Source organism: Magallana gigas, chromosome 1 (assembly GCF_963853765.1).
Source record: "Magallana gigas chromosome 1, xbMagGiga1.1, whole genome shotgun sequence".
In the NCBI taxonomy this organism is placed as follows: domain Eukaryota; kingdom Metazoa; phylum Mollusca; class Bivalvia; order Ostreida; family Ostreidae; genus Magallana; species Magallana gigas.
The window spans coordinates 23,514,886-23,537,966 of NC_088853.1; the positions used below are offsets into that span (position 1 = coordinate 23,514,886).

Genomic DNA, 23,081 nt, shown 5'->3' on the forward strand with positions numbered 1-23,081 from the left:
CTCATATCAATTTAAGGACTGTATCTCTGTTTTGATAATGTAGATGATTTTTGATGCTACCACATCGAGCAAATCTGAAGCGTGACTCGTAAAGGAAATACATAATTGATACGTGGAAATCCACCTTCTGTTCCATTCGTCGAAAATTTTTAGCATTTTATAAACCACGTTAATTAAAATTCTGTGAAAATGAAGTACTTTTTTTCTTAAATGAACGTAAGACTTCAGGATAGAATTTTTGTTTGCTGTATTAAAAGTAATTCAACGTATTTAAAAAATCAGATTATCATTTATTTTATATAAGCTTTGCAAATTGAAAGTTTTTGATACAAATCCAAAGGAAAAATGCATAACAGGAACAGAGGAAACAAGGACCTCAACAAAGGGAAAAGTAGGGTCAGGTGCCACTGAGGAGTGAGCATTCTCTGTTGACCGGTCACACCCGCCGTGCTCTTTGTCGTGATTGGGAAAACGAAACCGGAAAATCCTTAGACAATTTGGAGATTAATTATGGTCTTACAATAAGTACACGTATAAAAATTGTCAGTCAGCATGCGACCCATTGGAAGATTGTATTTGCTGCATCGACTATAGACCTTACGAAGATGCCTTCTTTCGAGACTGATGCATTGTAAAATTGAATGTTGCAACCACTTAAAAATTTTATACCTTAAATAGACTACCAACATAATTCTATTAGTAGGTAAGAACAAGTCCACGTACGGGCCCTGGTTAAAGGTGAACAAAATGAAGATTCAAATTAAGCATACTTTTTTATCCCACATCATCTGTTGATATTTTAACCTTAAGAATCAACAAGTTTTAGCGCTAAAAAAGTGTATATAAATAGCACAAAGCTTTACAACATAGTAGGAGTGAGCCGACATTTATGATTCTGTATAGTAAATCAAGGACGGGCATTAATTTCAAAGCCTTTGTTTACTGTCAGCCTAACCAAGTACAAACATGCAGAAAAGATAAAAGACGCATTATATATTTAGAAATCTTCTGTTAAAATAAAATGTTTGTAAAACATTAGGCTGGTACCTAAAATCAAATAACGTATGGAAATTTTCAGGTTTTTCCTATAGTAAGTGGCAGCTGTTACCTGCATGACCCATGTTTGAACGTACATATGAAATAAATCATTTCAAACAGTTACGTGGGTTATTTCCAGGTAGTCTTGTCAAATGTGATCACTGCATAACACTGGTACGTTTTAAATCGATCTCCATCGATTTTGTATCTTCAGGAATGTTTGTTTCATCCCTATGGTCATCTGCAATTTCAAAACTTTATTTTTTTTTTTCAGACGTAAAATAATCCATAAAAAATATTCAAAAAACGCACCGATCGATCCACCAACAGAAAAATGCTGATTAAAATGTCTCCTCCCTCTGAGTTAAATAGACACAATTCAAGTAGCTTCCGGATTTAGATTATCTATAGGCATTAAAAATTCCTCAATTGTTTAAAGCAATATGAGCTGCAATTTCCATGTTTGAATTGTTTTTACAATAATGCTATTTTATACTAATATGAAAAAAAATATCATGGTTATAAAATTTCTGTGACCCGTATTGCTGTAGGAATAGCCGTAAATAATTTTTTATTTGAGCAAAATTGAAATATTATGGTCCGGTACAAAACTTGATCTGCTATCATATTCCTTAGTAGAGAAATCTTTCTCCTGACAAAAATTGATGATTTTTTCATATCTTATTTATCATAAAAGTTTAAGTCACATGCAGATTTATCATACTAACAGGTTTTTGCGGCAATATTAAAATGCTTTAAACTGTATTCTCATTTTAGTAAATTATAGCGTGCTTATAAATCAGGAGTTTCTATCAGTGCTGAAATATTACGGGAAGAAGCAATTGTTACATATTTTCTACATAAAAACGGCACTAAAACGGGTTCATTTTCAATAGCTTAAATGCACTTGTACTTTGCGTTTTTTAATTATTGTTCAACCTATTTTACGATAAAATACATAGTTTTTGTTCAATGAAATTAAACTAAAAAGGGATATTCATTCACTTTTTGAATTCTTATAAAGAGGATTTTTGAGACTGGGCAAATGCAAATAACGTAAATTATCACTCTTAAAACAGAATTTTGTCTAGGCGTATTCAAAACTGGGAAAAACTTTTCAAAGTGTAGAGGGGTTAAAAACGAATGGAATATAAATCTTACACATTACCGATATTTTTTATGTCAACATCGAACATGCATATCTGAAACTAATTGTGTTTATTATCCACATGGTAGTTTTCTGGTTCAGTTCACCCGATCAGATAAAATTTATGACACCCACTGCCTTCTAGATTTCGCTCTCTCCATCTGACACACGATGAGATATTGAATTTTTAATTTATTGTCGAGAAAGCAAAATTTACATACTTAAAAAAACCAAAAAAACATTGTAAAGTGCACCTAATGATACAAAGCCATCCTTTTTTTTAAAGTTGGTCTGACAGAAGTGGGCTCCCAGGTGGTAGTTGACGGACCGACATCGTGTTGTTCTCAGACATTCCTCCACACAATCCAGAATACTATATTTATATTCGTCATTTGATCCGTCTGTCCAGTTTGTGTTCGTACAGTAGCATCATGTCGAATATCAGCAAAACACCGTTTGATAAGCAAAATGTAAAAAAAAAACATATCTTTAAATTATAAAGAGGATGCAACTTATGTTGAATACTAATTTGAAATCATCGCGGCATTTATCCAATCTATGTTGCTCTTAATGGCATTTGAAATAGTAAATTATTGCGAAGCTTTAAGGTATAAAAGAATACAATAATTCATTGTTTAAATCAAATTATCTTTTTGTCAAAGTTACCATTGTGATATTTGATGTAATTCTTCAAATGGTTTCATAAAATCAATAAATTCAAGTACATTCATTTCCTATTTTCAAAATGTTATCAATCCAGAAAGGTCAGCGTTGATGTTTTATCATTGAAATACTTTTGAAACGTAATGTGATGTTACATGCGGGTAGGAAGTAAGCGATCTTTGCAGAAAAAAATTACATAACCCGCTAATGCAGGTTACGTATTTTTCTGCAATGTCGCCACCTTCATATCCTGCATGAATCACCAAGGAAATCATTTTATTTTTTTTTAATATCAATGGCTTGAAAACCTATGGAATATTATTGTTTACATGATGTTTTGATCGATAGGTGTATTTACTTTGAGCTAATGGTTTAACTCATCTTAAGCAAATTTGAAAAGCAGTGTTACCATGAAAGTGTTTAGGCCTATATATTCACTATAGTTATTCCTAGAATTGGAACAGCCAGTCTCGCCGTCACCTTTATATCGATCGTTGATCTAAAGCAGACGAGATCGTGAGAAGACGCTTAATTATATATTTAGTAAATTAAATAATGTGTACTTTCTGTTAAGTCTAAGCATTTAATTTGGTACATTTATAAAGTAGTATTTCGTTTCCTTACAATTAAACAGACACAGCTTCACATTTTGTAGACAGTGTTTATTTTGGAAATTCGCCTTCTATACAATTTGTTAATCGTAAACGTACAAGTACACTGACGATTTTGGACAATCACCTATACGAGCGTTTCACTAAACCTATCGTAAATGTAGCACTTACGATTTGCGAGTTACGTTCAACTCAGTGGAATTCGTCAAACAACGGAGGTATATTTTAAGCATACGTAAACCTTTTCACTTTTGACAGACGACACTGCCAAGATTTTAGCTAAAACATAAGTTATTCATTTCGTATACAAACCTTAGAGATGCGTCTGCAACGACTTGGATATTTATGGGGTGGTATCCCCTATGACACACATATTTTGCCTCATTCACCTTGGGTGCAATAATGAGAAGGAGAGTCCTATCAATGGCACCAAGGATATTGGGAAATACTGCTGTTTGGTACAAATCATGTTTAACATGATTTGCTTCCTCCTCTAGAACGAAAAAAGCAATTACTTATTGATAATTTTTTTGTACTTATCTTTTTTAGTTAGTTAATAAATTTATTCATAATTTTTTTTACCGATTAATCGACTAAGCCAACCGAGTAAAATTGATATCCCTACTACAAAGTTATTAAAATGATTTTTGAAAATACCTTTTAGGAATTGGATATTGTCAATTCTCTTGACAAATTGACTTTGTGACGGCATCAACCGCTCTGGATACACTGACCCTAGATATGCGGTGTAAATCACCACAATCGGAGAAGAATGATGCTTTGGCAAGATACCTCATGGTCACAAGAACCTTTGAACATTTAATAAAATTTCTCATTGCTTTACGTACCTAAATATGTATCAATAATGTTCTCTTTCAGAATAAAAAGTAGTGCGGCTAAAAACATGCATGAATGCTTGACTGACATTCAGAAGCCCCATACTCAGTAGATAATCAGATTGCATTTATGTTGATCAAAAATAATAACAAACATTACATACAAAAAATCACACTGCTACAGTTTGGTAATAATGAGTTGTAAAAGCCATTCCAATTTGGTAGTGTATTTACCCTCTCTCTCTCTCTCTCTCTCTCTCTCTCTCTCTCTCTCTCTCTCTCTCTCTCTCTCTCTCTCTCTCTCAGAAGTTTCGGTGTGTAATGTCTTTGTATTAAAGCAGTTGACACGAAAACTTTTTTCAGACTGCATGTTGTATTTTCACTTCGTGTTTACATAAACCGTTCATAAAATGAAATATATAACGGCAGATAACTCTAAATATACATTGTTTAAATTTATTCACCTGTGGGTGCAATCTGACAGTGCATGGCTCCTGTGGGTGTCTGGCTCAACGTCCTCTCTGACGAGATCTTTGTGACGAAAAAAAAATTCTCTGGGCAGTCGATAACGCTCTATCACATTGGTGTCGGTCAGAAAGTCTTGGAGGTTAGTCCTGTTTCTGAAAACTCGTTTTTTTCGTAATTTTCTCTGCATTACGTCGTCTGCTAATATAAACAAGGTTGTCATTTTTATTTGTTTATGTGCACGTAGATCAATTTAAGAGTGCCCCTGGCTGCTCGTAGACTTAAGCGTAACTTCAATCGTAACTGGCAACTTGCAACTCTTAACTACACGCATTTACGTGCTACGTTTATGATCTACCTACGGTCTCTTGGTGACAATGGGGCCTGTTTAATATTATATTAATATGTTATTAAAATGATTGTGAAATTTTGAAAGTAAACCTTTCTAGAATGTCTTAACAATATAATATTTTTAAAAACCAATTTCCTGTTTCAAAATCAGAAAGATGTGACGCGTGCTTGCTTTAAATATCGTTTTAAAAATTTCAATTACACAAATATTTATGAGCAATCTCCTCCAGCTAAAGTGTCTCTCATGCAAGACATACAAATACTATCCATACTAAATCTTATCTCAACTATTCATTGAAAGATTGATAGGTTTGGGAAAAAGAGGTAAGTTTACCATGTTTGAAGGTAATAAATAACTTCCGCTTAATGCATTGTCAGGTTAAAGTAACCGGTTATTATGTACAAGGATGCATATGGCGTTTACATCAATTTATCACAAATCTATGTACTCGATATTTGGTTTATGTCAGATTTTTTTTTCTCGTACAATTGTCTAAATGTATTGATGTTGCATCTGTTACAACCCCAAAAGAAAATTATGGGTCTTAGTAAAAAGGTGAACAAGTCTCAAAATGCAGTTGCTTGATTTCTATTGCAATATGCTGAAATAATGACATCATGAATATCTAACAACAATGTTACGATGTCATTAATACATGTTGTTTACTGTAACAGTTTTATGACGTTTTCATAATGGTTTTAATATTCACAACTTTTTCAAGTTGAAATTTTGTGAAAACCGGTAAATCTGTGACATAACGAGAAAACTTACTCAAAAAGTAAAGTTATATATATTTTTTTATTATAGACAAAATTAAATGAAACACTGGTAACAATCTCCCCCCCCCTCTCTCTCTCTCTCTCTCTCTCTCTCTCTCTCTCTCTCTCTCTCTCTCTCTCTCTCTCTCTCTCTCTCTCTCTCTCTCTCTCTCTCTCTTTCTGCGGTTATATTGTTTATTTCTTTATTATTAATAAAAAAATAGGAATGACATTATCTACTTTTTTAATGTTATTCAAAAAATACAATGCTTTCTGTGATGATCAATGAGGTCATAAAATATGTTTCCGACGAAAGTAATGTAACAAATGTCATATCTTTTTTTGTGAAAAAGAAATTTTGGCGAGATTCCCTGGAGTCTTATTGTCACAAATATTTCTCGACAATAACAGGTTCTTGCCGCGCCAGTTTAAAATACAATATGGGCGTGGTTAAGGCTTTAAGGCGACAAATAGTCAATGCGAAATATTTCATCTACTGTACCTCGTTAAATAAAGTTTTTGCGAATAAAAGTCGTATTACTGTAACCGATAGAAATAAACGTATTTGTTCATTAATTAATGCAAGGTCAATTCAACCGAACTGAAGTCAGTCTCCGCTTCCAAACAGCGATTTTGCGTTTAAAGGTAGGCTTGATAAGTTCAGGCAATTAGACTTTGATTACTATATCCTGAGGCTGTTTTGTCAGTAGATGTAAACTGAATAGTCTTTTTTCCACAAAGGGACTTTAAGGACTTAAAAGAGGTAAGGGTTTATAGTCTTGCTCGAAAAATTAATTGCCTCGCGCGACTTCTACATATAACCCCCTGACAAGACTTGTACAATCCATAGAATCGTCAACTCTCTGAGGAACATACATGTACAAGCAGAGCTGCAAAATAACGGCGCTAATACTTTTAAATTAACAAGGCCAGTTCATATGTTTTGGTGTTATGTTTTGGTGACGTTAGGACCAGTAATACATGTAACTAATATACTGTGGAATCATTAAAATTCGTAGGGGCGAATCTTCGTGGATAGCTTGAATTATACAAGTTCATGGGGCTGGAATTTCGTGTATTAGTTTATACCTACAAAGAAATTATGACTTTATAACACTTATCTATTAATTCGTAGATGATTCGATTTGTGGATGATTTCAAGTTGTGGATGGGAGGTACCCACGAATTCCACGAAAATTGAGTCACAACGAAATAAAATGATTTCAGAGTATATTTTAAGCATTCTTGTTAATGAGGATCAGGCTATGCATCTAAAGCTACCCCTGCGTTTCATTTATATTATAATAAAAGTAACTACGCAGTTCATCTTATGTTCAAGGTGCCGATTTCAACCCCTGGTGGAGAGAGTGCACAATTAGAGTTACGTTATTTGCCAAAGGTTACATTGTTATCATGATATCGATAGACCAGACTCGAACATGTGTCCAGATCAGTCGATGCTATCAAATGCTCCAACACCTCTACTTAATTCCGCATTGTTGTATTAAACCATAAAAATCGTAAACGCCAAAAAGTTTTTATTATTTAATATTTGATTGTTTTAAAGTTTAGGCATGCAGACAATCACTGTTCGATAATACATGTAAATGACACTAGTGGTTTAAAAGATAGAAGGGTCAAGCAATATGGTTAGAAATATAGAGAACGCAAGAGAATAGTTACATGGTTATTTCATCATTTTACATGTATCATTTCAATGCGAGATTTTTCAGCACACATTTAACTCAAAAGCAACAAACAGCCAATGTAAATATTGGAGCCTTCATGCTGTTTGTTTGCCTATTGCAGTATGGTATGATGTTCCTTACAAACCAATAATTGTCAAAAGTTATAAACTTTCACCTATTTACACCAGCAGAATCGTTCTCTTTATATTTACAAACATGAATATATTAAAATATTACAGTAAACACATTTATTTGTCATTCTTTTTATTGTTTTTGTTTTCGTTACTACTTGAAGAAACGTTTGTTCTATTAATAACCTTTGTGTTTTGTTTTGTTTTATTTTTTTTTAATTAAAATCTTCTAAAAGACCGACACAGCTACTGCAATACCTATTATTATACTTATGCTACTTAAGCATTGAATTAATTAATGATTTAATGCTCATTTTTACATTTTTGGGGGAAATTTTTTTGTCTTGTCTACAAATGTGATCAGTATCTTCGCAGTCCTTTTTTTATCCTTAGGGTAAGTAAATGTATAGGAAGAGCCACTCTAACAGCAACAAGCGTGAACTTTGATATCTGCTTGTTACGTTGCATACATGCATTGATATTGGTTTTATCTCCCCAGCTGATTAGCTCTCAGCTCAAAGTCTATATGTTCGTAAGATTTATTTTTATATTTTTCCCCTTTTTTTCAGTTAGGTTCATGTATGTAGGGTGTTTCAAGGACAGCTAAGATCGAGTTTTTAAATCAGAGAAAATGTTTTCTTTTCCTATGGAAGACTTCAATGCTAGAATGTGTGCTCTACACTTGGCAATTTTAAATATTTCGGCATGGAAATGTGTATTTGTATACTTTCTTCTTTGTTTTTTATAGGCGAATAAGCAAAACAGTCAAGGAAGCATGAAACCATTAATGCCTCAAAGTTATACACTCGTTTCCTTTTATCATATTGTCTATAATCCCCCCCCCCCTGTCTCTCTCTTATTAAAAGAATGTATTTTTGTATTTATTTAGTATGGATCTCAATGTTTTTGCGGACATCCTTTTTAAAAAAAATACTTGATAGCGAGTGTAATGACCCCTGCGATGTAAACATTGAAGACACGTGTGGTGCAGTTTGGGAAATAGATGTATATAATTACCTCTAACAAAACCAATAGTTTTGAAACGAGGATGGAACCTAACAGAACTAAGATGCTGTATCATATGATTTAATATGACGCAAAGTTGAAAATATAATAACTGTATTTATAGCAAACATCAGTTGTAGCATTTTCAAATTTGGGACCCTTGGCTCTCCTCTACTTGTTACCTAACATTAGGAGCGATGTAAAACAATTGCAATGGTTACACTATTCTATCTGGTCACTTCCATAACCCGAGGAGTTATACTTGGAAAATAAAATGAATAGTAAACAATATAGTAATGAGGTATAGCATTCAAGCGAAAGATTCTTTCAGAAAACATGGGAACATGAAAATACATTTCATTTCCTTCCAATAAAAGCAAAATTGAAATAACAATTTACATCTCAAAGTAGTCATGTACGTAAGATCAAATTGTATAGCACTGACTGGTACTAATTTACATATTGATTTTAATGACACAATAGTATTCGAATCAAGGTGATGATGTTTTCAGCATATTTAATTATATGGGCATGGTCACGATTTTGGTCAAATTTTATTTTTCTGTTTTATTATCTGCAATGCCTAAATAATGCATTTCTAATGATCATATCAAATTTGGGTTCCAATCGTTGAGTTTTAAGCAAGATACAGGGCTTACAATTCTTCGTCATGTAAACAAGGCTCGCGCCCTGTTTTTGTTTACATAGGTTCAATATACCAGTAACAAATCTGTTTAAAGCTGGTTTGAATATCTTATTATTCATTTAAAGCATAAATAAACAGTTCCTAACGATTAACACATTTATTTTAGGTCTAAAACTAGAATTTTAACTTCAACATTCGAAATGTAAACAAACCCTTTGTTTACATATCGAAGAATTGTAAGCTTTGTAACTCGCTTATATCTAATCAAATGACACTCAAATTTTGGTTGCCTATAACAATGCCTTACTAAAGCATTGTAAACATTAAAATTGAAAAAATAATTTTTGACCAAAATCGTGACCATGCCCTTTTAAAAAGGTGTTTTAGTGCATCATTTATTTTTTTATTATGAAATGAATATTTTCCTATTCAGATTGCTAATTTATCTAACAAATATCTACAAATAAAACAAACACTTCGTGGGTATCAAAATAAAAGTTTTTATTAGGAATAAAATAATTCCAGGTATACAATGAAAACATGACAATAACAAACTAAGAAATCAACAAACCCTAATGTCTCAAAGAGGATTTTCACAAAAGTATAAGTATTCATTGATTTTATGTAAAACTAATTTAAAAAGCCGTCAATGATTCACTTCAACACGAGAGATTTAATAACCATGTCGTATATCACAACCCTATTATAAGGACTTGATAACAATGTCAAAAATACATAAAGTTATGGGCACTTTTTCTTTCAGTACACAATAACTTAGATAATTTAGATTGTACGTCAATTTACATTCATTTCAACTCTACAAAAACATTCACAGAAACGTGTATAAATAAAACATTGCTGAAACTACAAAAATGTTATACCTTAAGTTAGGTAATCTTTATTGTATTAAACGTGCAAGAAAAACATTATTTTAACCCAAGGCTTTGATTTACATACAGAAGAATGTTCTAAAGTCTAAATACTATAAAAAAAAATATTTTAATTTAAAAAGTACAAAAGATGATAAAATACAACATTTCGTTCATAAAGCTTTACGAAATAGATAAGAGATGTGCATTTTTTTGTACTAAAAATTCGAAACATTACATAAAAAACTAGTTTCTAATACCGTCAACAACGAATAAGTTTGACGTACTTACCCTATCTATGAATATACACTATAAGTTATACATGAATTATATACACTTTGTTTTTTTTAATCTACTGTGTAAAAAAAGTAACATAAACAAAAAATTGAAATGTTGTCAAAAACATTCAAACGTAATTTACAAAAAAATGTTTCTTGTACTGAAAAAAAAACAATCTTGATTTGATACAGTGTACCATTGTTACATCAGCAAACCTGCAAGCTATCTAAGGTTTTTTTTTTGTTTAGTGCGTGTGAATTTAGTAAAGTTACTTATCGTTGCTTGCATGAATTTTTACATATAGCAGCAAACAAATATTGAAGGTGTTGCAACCTCGCAATTAGTCCTAGCCTAGAAATCATCCCTTCCATTGCCCCATCATCTCCTTTACGGTGATTTTTGAAATGATCAGTCTGAATTATATATGAGTTTGTCTTTAACAAGAGCTTGAAATCCTGGCGAAGGGTCAGTGAGGACAGCAATTGTGTCAATAGAAAGAGGAGATAAATATACAAAAAATGATGAAATTCTTTAAAGTGTTTGCGCCATAATTATTTTTTACGATGAAAAAAATGAGGCCACATTTGCTTAAAACCTTCATGATCTTAATTGTCAGGGTACATTACATCAGCTGCAAACAAGACTCCATAGTGACTTAGGGTTTTATATAAGTTTCTTACGCAGCTATGCCACGCATCACCAATTTTCTTTATGTTTTAATTCATAGATACACCTGTGTGTAATGAACAAAAAGACACCAACATTAGGCTGCTGGCGAGAACTGTTACCATAGTTACCGATAATAATAACGACAAATTGCAAAATATAAATACTTTGAAGACGTATGATATGGTAATGCCCACTTATATAAAGTATGAAAGACCTGAAACAAACTTTTTATAGTGTCAAATTTCATTTTATAGAAGAAAATTATACGAGCTATTACCTTTTAAATGTTATTTTTGAAACAGCTAGAATCATATAAATGAATATGTAACTATTAAATTTTTACGTCCTTATCGATTTCAAAGCAATAAACATTTTTAATACGAACATTGAAACCTGTTGCTATGGTAACATTTCTTATAAATAGAAATACATGAAAACACAACTGAACTGTTTTGTAACTACTTATTCATATCTGCCTTGGTTCCTTGATATACCTCAATATCTTGTTATGCGACACGGAGGTATCGCCACTCTAAAATTGATGTAGCATTGAAAATCATACACCAACATTTCATTCAATGTATGTAAGTAATTTCTTTATATATATGTAAAGATGTACAACCTTGATTTACCACCACACAACTCATTACTGTTCCCACGACAGGGCGTATTGCAGTCTCCATCCGGCGCAGAAGTAGGTGGATTCAGAATTTCATTTCCGCAAAAGCAAAATTCACCATACTGAAAAACACATCATCGTAAACTTGCACTTTTGGATATGAATATATGATGTGTCCAACAAAAACGACCATTTAAAAAAAAAGTTTGTACAGTATTGTTGTAAAACATATTTTTCATATTATTAATATGCATGTATATAAGCAAAGTTCTTTTTTGTATCAAATGACATAACAAATTATGAATGATAATCTTTTCGTTTGTCCACTCTCTAAACTTGTTATTTTCTACCCAATATTATTTTTCTGAAGAAGTTGTAATATTCATATCAAATATGCAATGTACATACAGAATAATGCTTTAAGTATTTGGACAAAATGGCGGCTCCTTTACATTTGCGACAGAATAAGGTAAAATTTCTTTCATCCAGTTTTCATATTTAAAATATCTTTAGAACTAAAACTTACTAATTTCTTTGTAAGATTTATTTAAACAATATTTTATTATGTAAAAAAAATATAACATAATATGATTTGGCAGCAGGCAATCTGCCTATTTGAGCCCTCTCCTTTGTTTGTTTTCTTTGTAAGATGACTTTTTAGTCAAAAGACATTTTGTAAACGTCGAGAATTTGCCTGTTACAGGCTAAATACATACAATGGTTTAATTTTAGTCCAGAAGAGCTGGATTTCACAAATATAATCTTCCTTGGTCTCTATTCTACTAGCTCTTCCTTGATGTTTTCTTTTGATTAGAAGCCAAATATTTTCGATGATGCTGATGTCAGGGCTCTTTGCCTGCCAGCTCATTCGTCTTAGGTTATTGCTATGTTAGCTTCACACTATTTTTAAACCCTAGGGCAAGGAAAACTACTTCACTATAAGCGTCGATTTATTATGAGCGTGTTGGCTATAATCGTGTTTTATACTGTAAATAATCCTGGGTGGAAAGCTCACGACGTACCGGATCATATCGTATTGAAAAACTTCTATTTTGGAAAATGATTGGCTAAAACAGGGTACAAATTGTCATCTAATATCTTTTGATATTGCAAACATTAATGTTACCGTCAACTCATATATAGGGCCGACACCTTGCCATGTGAGACACCCCCTAGTCATCACTTTGTAACAGGGCTATGCCTTTTGTGCTTCCAACAAATCGGGTCCTTAGCCATTGGCTCCCGCATGAAAATCCTTTACAGTAAGCCTTTGCTTTTACGGCATCAAGACAAACGTTTTGACTATTACTACTACTACGCTTTTTCAAACTCCCAGCTGTAGATCTTAGTATATGCAAGGCATTTGACATGGCAATGGTTTTACCCGCCTCCAAAGATTTCTGAGTGATTTCTTTTACCAACTTTTTTACTTCTTTTCCGCTGCGACAATTTTTTTTACGATGACCGAGGTTTGTTTACAAAAGCAGATGACATTAAAACTCGTGATATTTAAAATGACATTGTTGCAATGTAACACTAATAAATGCGTTGTAAACATGCCGCCGTTTCGTCCAAATACTAGTACATATTGCATCAGACTTTATTTCCTAAGACTATACAAACCCGCAGGCCGTAATATTTAAAGTTGTTTTGGTGTCGGAGTAAACAATAGTCTTCACATTCATGTTCTCCATTAGGCTTAATACTATATTGTCCAAATTCTAGAACATCCTGATTGTAATCGTATTTAAAACATCCCAATTTTTCTAAATGGAAAAAAAAAGTTTCAATTGAATCATGTACATGTACTTATACATGTATATTTCTAAATAGTCTTGGAAAAGAGAATGTTGCTTTTACGATCACATATCTTTGATGAAATAACTCTTCATTATGTGTATGTTTTTTGCATTGTTTTTAAATTGAATTTTTGTTAAGTTTTTTTTTTTTGGTGGAGTTGGGAGGAAGGGTTAATCAATTAAAAGATTGTTGACTCTTGACCGAAATTTGAATGCTTATAAGTTTCTATTTCTAAAAAAAATTATATACACACAATTACCTATGATAATATATTTCTTTAATAAATTTTTATTTCCCAGTAAGCTTTCAATATGATTTGGAATTTTTTTTCTACTTAAAAATTATGTTTCAGAAACTGAAAGAAAGTGAAAGGCATGATTGTAAAAGGTATGCCTTACAACCCTTCGAGAAAAGAAAAGAAGGGATACCGTTAAAACATCTGCAATGGAATGGAGGATATTAATATATCCTTTTAGGGAATTTAAAGAATAGTTCCAGAACAATAATCATTTATAAAGCAACTGTTAAACATCGATTTTTTAACGATACGATTTGATTTTTCCCCCTAAATACAATTTATACTTCTTAGTGTTAGCATAGGTTTAATGTGTTGGAAAGTCAGCTTGTCACGTTATCTTACGTTTCATTGTGCACTTCAAATTTGTCTTCCAAGATCCATCAGGGCAACAGACAAAACGCTCAGAACCTTGAGGCTTGTATCCGGCAGAACAGGTAATATGAATTCCTCTTTCTAATCCAATGGCATCCCATTCCCTAACCTTTTCCATCGAGAAACGTTCATTTGAAGGTATACCACAATCTGTTAATTAAAAATGAAACATCAATTTTCGGTTATTAATATAAGTTCTTTTTTGGATGCGTGAAATAAATGCTATAAAAAGATCTTACCAAATATTGAGGGATGTCTAAAATAGCCGACAATTGAGATGTTATCATAATAAAGAGTTTATAGAAATAAAGGTGATGTCCGTTTAGTGCCCTGCACCAAGTTTCTTTTTATACGTACATCTAATAAAAAGATCCTTATAAGTGTCTATTAATTTATCTACATTATTAAATATTTTGATTGAAAAAAAAAAATGTGAGATTTAACGTGATTGTCTCTTTCACCGTTATTTGTGACACAAAAAATATATGAAAATGAAGAACCTGAAATGACACAGCTGAACTGTCCAAAAGGTTTTGGAATGCACTTTTCATTCATGGAACAGTTTGACATCGAACATGCTCCTGCAATGGTCTGGAAAAATATAAATGCTACAGTGGTTTTCCCAGTATTCGTAAAACTCTAAGGCTTTTGGATTTAAGTATTGAGTATGCCAAAAATTACTATACATTGCTGTGCAATTTCTTGTTAACGAATTTATATTTTAAAGACCAATGGCCAAGAATATGTGTATTTTTTTTTAAATCTTTCTTTTACACAAAATTTACGAAATTTTGGGCATGATTAAATATGAAATTACAGATTTACTGTAAAAAAAATATAATAATAAGTGATTAAACATTTGAATAATAATGCTGCCTTTTTGGTTCTCTCGAACATGAGCATTTGCTTCCTTTTTGTAGCATATACACAATTTAATACAATTTTATTTTCAGAACATTTTATTTAAAAATCATACCAAATCAACAGGCGTAATCTATTTAACTCCTAACTGCACAACATAAAACTTTATTTAAGCGTTATAAAAATTAATTTGTTTGCTCTTTTTTTGTTTGTGCTGGAATACAGTGTATGAGCGGTTTATTCCCACTTATCAAACATTCTGAAATTCTCAATTCCCACTTGACCAACATTTTGATTTTCACACCTTAGAGATCAGGAGACCACTGTTTTTTGATAATATTCTTTTAAATATACCAACACATTTTTAATAATTCTCAATTATCTCCCTTTGATAAAGGGCGTGACCCTTCATTTTTAGACGGGGTCACGTGACCCCGTCTTTTAGTTTACTGTCAGCCAAAGTCTAAAACTAGAAGGCACGCGTAGAACACATGAATTGAGTTTACGCGTAAGAAAATAGTGCAGAAAGTTTTCATGCATATCAGTAAATATATATTATAAAAACATGCATAAATCTTTCAAACGCAATGTACCATTTTTAAAAAGTTGTGAATTTTATTTTGATAATCTTTCACATGAATACCACCAAGCTTCATGCGCAAACCGAAGTTAAAAATTAGGACGGATTTTACACATATGTCTTACATATTAACTAGGCGTTTCATTGGCTTCCAGTCTACCTGCGGTATGACTGCTGTTCGTTTCTAACGGAATCTTGTACATAGAAAATAAAAACAAGTCTGAATTTGCCTTCTTGTTCATTGGTTCTTTAATCAATTAAACTGAATTAAAATTTTGAACAAGCAAAATCTATATACTGTGGTTTCATCAATATTCGTTGAATACCAATTTTCGTGGATTTCGTTATTAAAGGGAATTTGACACGATTTGACTTAAAATTTTCAAATTTTATTTTTCCATTTTCAATGTTTATACTCATAAATATAGATGTTTGTAATGCTATGTCAAAATTTGAAACTCAAATATTAAGTTATAAGCAAGATACAGAGTTCATAATTCTTTGTTTTGTAAACAAAGCTCGAGTATTGTCATTTTTTACATATTCGTTTTATTGGTATCAATTTTAATCAAATGTAACTTTCTTTTGTTGATAATAGTATTTAAAAAGATATTGAATAAACAGGAAAAGTAATACAGTTCTTTCCAAAATATACCAATACTTCGATTGAAATAAATAAATATCTTCCAAGATCGAATTTTGAAGACAGAAAACAATTTAATTATTGCGCCAAAATGCACGAACTAATGTGCGGGGTATTTAATCTGAAAAATAATCAGACATATACAAACACTTCTGACACCATTGTTGAGACGGTATATATTTGTCAATGATACTCACAAATATGAGTTATGAGTTGTTAAAAACCTCTAAAGTCTGACGGATAAAATCTACGTCCAACTCGGGCAAGGTACAGGTAACAACTGAACTTTGTTTACAATGGATATATATTTATGTTGTTATTAATGGAATTCCGAACCCGATGGTAATATTCACTACATTAATTCAAATTGTTTTTTACCTGTCATTTTTTCTAAGAAATGGTAATTCTCTACATTACATTTTTTGTAAACAACTATAAGACTCGAGCTTTGTTTACATAACTATCAATAATTACCTCTGTATCTCCCTTGTAACTTGACTTTAACATTTAATATTTTGGTCAATCATTTAAAATGCACCAATAAACCATTTTATACATAAAAAATAAAAATAAAATTGTTGATCTTAAATCGTGTCCAAGTCCCTTTAAGTTGATCCACGAAATTAAGTGTTAATTGAAGTACAATTTCTATTAACATTTTGTATTGATAGGGTCACTGGCCACGAATTTTGAAACTGTGATTTTCACTTAATCCACGAAAAATGATACCTCTGATTATTAATGAAACCACAGTAGATTATTCATTTTGGGTGATCAATACATCAAATAAACCATTACCATTACTTTGTGAAAATGTTGTATATGTTTCATGAATAAAACATGCTTAAACATATTTACAGGTCTGTGTTCTCTATCAGGTTCAAATTTAATGGCTTATACAAGATTGCTGTAACAGTTGCATTTGTAGTTCTCAAAGTAAGGTTGATCCCGTAACATTTACACGCTAATGGCGGAGTTGCCAATCTTTGTTATTTATGTCTCTGAGTATGGTTTTTAATGAACGGAAAGGTTGTGTCGTAATTCGTGTAGGTGATGCACGAGTTTACACCAAAAAGTAGTAAGTGGCGAACGGATTTATTTTTACCTATTAATTTTGCATGAATCGCTGCAAGAAAATCGTGTCAGATAAGTCGGTCTAAAAAATCAAAATGGCGACCGTGACAAACCTTTTTGTTGTTAGAGTACTTGGAATCTTACTGTAAAAAGAAATATTTCTAACGTCAGGTGCCTGTGTTTGTTATCGGTATACAAATATTAACTTTGCTTATTAATTCAGCAGTTTGAGAGTTTTCGGTGTTTTCATATGCCTTGTATAACGGATACCGTCCGACTTGTGGATTTTCTCTTGGATCACAAAATTGAATAAATCTAGTGATTTAAATTATTTCCTTGATATAGTTATTTTGATTTTCCCGGTTTGTAGTAATTTTTTAAATGTTTCCTTTGGGTCTTATTTTACATAAAATACCGTTGTGTCAATTTTCTACAATTATGAAGGCTGGGATATAGTAAAATTTAGACAAAGTATCAGACAACTGCAAAAGCCAATTTAACGTAGATTGAAACAACTAATTTGGAAGCTGTTCGAGAAAATCAAGGACAAATACAAATTCAAACTTTCAAGACCCCGTCTTTCAGTACTCTCAGTACTTTGATAACAAACTTGAATTCCCTTCACCTAAGGATGCTTTGTCAAATATTGGTTGAAATTGGCTAGGTGTTTCTGGAGAAAAAGTCAAAAATGTAAAAAGTTTACAGGACTGACAGACAGAGAGACAGACGGACTCTATGCAAAAAGCAATCAAAAAAGCTAGCGTATGGGATAAACTTTAAACGAATCTGTTCTGATATTTTATACAATGATATGAGTTTTCTTTAACTAAGAAAGGTATTATAAAAAATGCTGTTGTAATTTTCGTAGAAGTAACAAGGCGATACAGTATATTAATTTTTATAAAAGAAACCTGATGTTATTCATATGTTATATTAATCAATGATATAAATAGACCTGAATCCTTCTATAATACTTACCGTGTCCCAGTCCTCTATATCACTGTAAATCCAGCCAGACTTTTCTATAAAGAGATCAGGTACAGTTGTCCTGTTTTCAAAGTTGGTCTGACAGAAGTGGGCTCCCTGGCAGTAGTTAATGGATTGACATCGTGTTGTTCTCAGACAATCCTCCACACAGTCCAGAATACTGTATTTATGATACGACGTTATCATCCTTCTCTCCAGTTTGTGCCCGTACTTTAGCATCGAGTAGCCATGTCGAAGGTCAGCAAAACAGCGATTAATGAGCAAAAGTGCAAAACAAATCCTTAGACTTAGGCACAGATTATCGTAAAGAGGATGCATTTTTGATAACTTGAAACAACGTATGTTGAATATTTCTTAAAAAGTTGCACCAAACGATAGCCTATAGATAGCATGTAAAACTATCGCCGTGTTTATACAGCATGTCTGGTGTTTATTGGCATTCGAAATAGCTTATCAAATTTAAGCTATAAAGTATAGAAGAATAAAATATTCATTATCTATATCAAATTGGATATTTGTAATAGTTACCACTGTGATACTTGATATAAAAATTTCAATAATTTAATAAAATCAATATATTCAAGCACTCTAACGTCATGTTTTAAAAGGTTATCAATCTAGAAAACTTCAACGTTAATGCTTTATCGTAAAATTGCTTTTAAATAATAAAAAATGAAATTGAATGCCAATGTTCATAGATCTTGATCAATAGCTTGAAAACCTAGACAATCTTTTCATGATGTTTTGCTTGATGACTTGGTGTAATCACTTCGAGCGAAAGTGTGCCTTACACATGACGTTAATAAATAAAAAAAAAATAAAATGCTACTTAGAACTTAGAAAATTTCTTGATTTGTTTACAGACTTTTCCAGTTTTTTCCCGATTACGACATAGAGAACACGGCGCTTGTGACCGGTCAGCAGAGTATGCTCACTTCTCCTTAGAACCTGATCCTACCTGTATCTTTTGGAAATCCCTTTTGCTCTGCTTTGAATTTGTATTTTGGATTTTTGAGATGGTTGATGGTTTTTTATTGTCATTTTCTCATTTCTGTTTAATTTATTGCCATAATTTGTCATTTTTTGTCCGACGAAAGTGGGCTTCCTGAGGGTAGAGTTATCCTTACACAATCCTCCTCACTATCCAGAATGCTGTAGTTTATAAGTTAAATTATCACCCTTCTGTCCAGTTTGTGTCTGTACTGTAACATTGAGTAGCCATTCCGAAATTAATTATTAAAATGTTGTTAATGAACAAAAATGCCCAAAGCATCATAAAACAGAATTTCAAATTATCTTTAAGTGGATACAATTTTTTAAAGTCTTAACATTAAATAATTTAAAAAGTTACTGTGTGTCGTACTTGACAATAATCGATCGATCTAATCGTGGGTGAACGCAGATGGCATTTTGGGAAGTTAATGGCATGTTGAATAAATTCAGAAAGATGAGCATCAATTTACATCGTAAATTACACGGAAACAACATATCTATTATTTGTATTGAATTGCCCATTTCTGTCATAGCTACTGTGTGATATTTTCTAGAATTTACTGGGTGTCGACAAATCTTAAAATCTCAGTACACTAAGTGTTTGTTTTAATTGGCAAAAACTGTAGAGTATTCCATTCGGTTCTATAATTTGTTAACTATGAAATGTAAAATCGGTTCATATAAATCTCATATCAATTTAAGGACTGTATCTCTGTTTTGATAATGTAGATGATTTTTGATGCTACCACATCGCGCAAATCTGAAGGGTGACTCGTAAAGGAAATACATAATTGATAAGTGAAAATCCACGTTCTGTTCCATTCGTCGAAAATTTTTTAGCATTTTATAAACCACCTTACTTGAAATTCTGTGAGAATGAGGTACTTTTTTCTTAAATGACCGTAAGACTTCAGGATAGAATTTTTGTTTGCTGTATTAAAAGTAATTCAACGTATTTAAAAAATCGGATTATCATTTATTTTATATAAGCTTTGCAAATTGAAAGTTTTTGATACAAATCCAAAGGAAAAAATACATAACAGGAACAGAGGAAACAAGGACCTCAACAAAGGGAAAAGTAGGGTCATGTGCCACTGAGGAGTGAGCATTCTCTGTTGACCGGTCACACCCGCCGTGCTCTTTGTCGTAATTGGGAAAACGAAACCGGAAAATCCTTAGACAATTTGGAGATTAATTATGGTCTTACAATAAGTACACGTATAAAAATTGTCAGTCAGCATGCGATCCATTGGAAGATTGTATTTGCTGCATCGACTATAGACCTTACGAAGATGCCTTCTTTCGAGACTGATGCATTGTAAAATTGAATGTTGCAACCACTTAAAAATTTTATACCCTAAATAGACTACCAACATAATTCTATTAGTAGGTAAAAACAAGTCCACGTACGGGCCCTGGTAAAAGGTGAACAAAATGAAGATTCAAACTAAGCATAATTTTTTATCCCACATCATCTGTTGATATTTTAACCTTAAGAATCAACAAGTTTTAGCGCTAAAAAAGTGTACATAAATAGCACAAAGCTTTACAACATAGTAGGAGTGAGCCGACATTTATGATTCTATATAGTAAATGAAGGACGGGCATTCATTTCAAAGCCTTTGTTTACTGTCAGCCTAACCAAGTACAAACATGCAGAAAAGATATAAGACGCATTATATATTTAGAAATCTTCTGTTAAAATAAAATGTTTGTAAAACATTAGGCTGGTACCTAAAATCAAATAACGTATGGAAATTTGGAGGATTTTCCTATAGTAAGTGGCAGCTGTTACCTGCATGACCCATGTTTGAACGTACATATGAAATAAATGATTCCAAACAGTTACGTGGGTTATTTCCAGGTAGTCTTGTCAAATGTGATCACTGCTGAACACTGGTACGTTTTAAATCGATTTCCATCAATTTTGTATATTCAGGAATGTTTGTTTCATCCCTATGGTCATATGCAATTTCAAAACTTTATTATTTTTTTTTCAGACGTAAAATAATCCATAAAAAAATATTCAAAAAACGCACCGATCGATCCACCAACAGAAAAATGCTGATTAAAATGCCTCCTCCCTCTGAGTTAAATAGACACAATTCAAGTAGCTTCCGGATTTAGATTATCTATAGGCATTAAAAAATCCTCAATTGTTTAAAACAATATGAGCTGCAATTTCCATGTTTGAATTGTTTTTACAATAATGCTATTTTATACTAATATGAAAACAAATATCATGGTTATAAAATTTCTGTGACCGGTATTGCTGTAGGAATAGCCGTAAATAATTTTTTATTTGAGCAAAATTGAAATATTATGGTCCGGTACAAAACTTGATCTGCTATCATATTCCTTAGTAGAGAAATCTTTCTCCTGACAAAAATTGATGATTTTTTCATATCTTATTTATCATAAAAGTTTAAGTCACATGCAGATTTATCATACTAACAGGTTTTTGCGGCAATATTAAAATGCTTTAAACTGTATTCTCATTTTAGTAAATTATAGCGTGCTTATAAATCAGGAGTTTCTATCAGTGCTGAAATATTACGGGAAGAAGCAATTGTTACATATTTTCTACATAAAAACGGCACTAAAACGGGCTTATTTTCAATAGCTTAAATGCACTTGTACTTTGCGTTTTTTAATTATTGTTCAACCTATTTTACGATAAAATACATAGTTTTTGTTCAATGAAATTAAACGAAAAAGGGATATTCATTCACTTTTTGAATTCTTATAAAGAGGATTTTTGAGACTGTGCAAATGCAAATAACGTAAATTATCACTCTTAAAACAGAATTTTGTCTAGGCGTATTCAAAACTGGGAAAAACTTTTTTAAGTGTAGAGGGGTTAAAAACGAATGGAATATAAATCTTATACATTACCGATATTTTTTATGTCAACATCGAACATGCATATCTGAAACTAATTGTGTTTATTATCCACATGGTAGTTTTCTGGTTCAGTTCACCCGATCAGATAAAATTTATGACACCCACTGCCTTCTAGATTTCGCTCTCTCCATCTGACACACGATGAGATATTGAATTTTTAATTTATTGTCGAGAAAGCAAAATTTACATACTTAAAAAAAACCAAAAAAACATTGTAAAGTGCACCTAATGATACAAAGCCATCCTTTTTTTAAAAGTTGGTCTGACAGAAGTGGGCTCCCAGGTGGTAGTTGACGGACCGACATCGTGTTGATCTCAGACATTCCTCCACACAATCCAGAATACTATATTTATATTCGTCATTTGATCCGTCTGTCCAGTTTGTGTTCGTACAGTAGCATCATGTCGAAACACCGTTAAATAAGCAAAATGTAAAAAAAAAAACATATCCTTAAATTATAAAGAGGATGCAACTTATGTTGAATACTAATTTGAAATCATCGCGGCATTTATCCAATCTATGTTGCTCTTAATGGCATTTGAAATAGTAAATATATTGCGAAGCTTTAAGGTATAAAAGAATACAATAATTCATTGTTTAAATCAAATTATCTTTTTGTCAAAGTTACCATTGTGATATTTGATGTAATTCTTCAAATGGTTTCATAAAATCAATAAATTCAAGTACATTCATTTCCTATTTTCAAAATGTTATCAATCCAGAAAGGTCAGCGTTGATGTTTTATCATTGAAATACTTTTGAAACGTAATGTGATGTTACATGCGGGTAGGA

General features: G+C 32.0%; 1 protein-coding gene across 1 annotated transcript; it reads right to left on the reverse strand.

The window, feature by feature from the left end:
• Window positions 1-11,508: 11,508 nt before the first annotated feature.
• LOC117680617 (uncharacterized) lies at window positions 11,509-18,811 on the reverse strand. Its single transcript, XM_066078050.1, has 5 exons — window positions 18,383-18,811; window positions 14,747-14,837; window positions 14,217-14,396; window positions 13,400-13,542; window positions 11,509-11,898 (listed from the first exon to the last, which is right to left on the reverse strand). Exons 1-5 carry the CDS (start codon window positions 18,707-18,709, stop codon window positions 11,755-11,757), a joined length of 885 nt encoding a protein of 294 aa, XP_065934122.1. The 5' UTR covers window positions 18,710-18,811; the 3' UTR covers window positions 11,509-11,754.
• Between the last annotated feature and the right edge of the window lie 4,270 nt (window positions 18,812-23,081).

Coding starts and splice junctions, on each gene's coding strand:
- LOC117680617 (XM_066078050.1), bottom strand. CDS start 18,709: ATGCATCCTCTTTACGATAATCTGTGCCTAAGTCTAAGGATTTGTTTT. Junction 14,838..18,382: donor ATATAGAGGACTGGGACACG/GTAAGTATTATA, acceptor ATATTTTTCCAG/ACCATTGCAGGAGCATGTTC. Junction 11,899..13,399: donor TTAAATATTACGGCCTGCGG/GTTTGTATAGTC, acceptor TGTGTTTTTCAG/TATGGTGAATTTTGCTTTTG.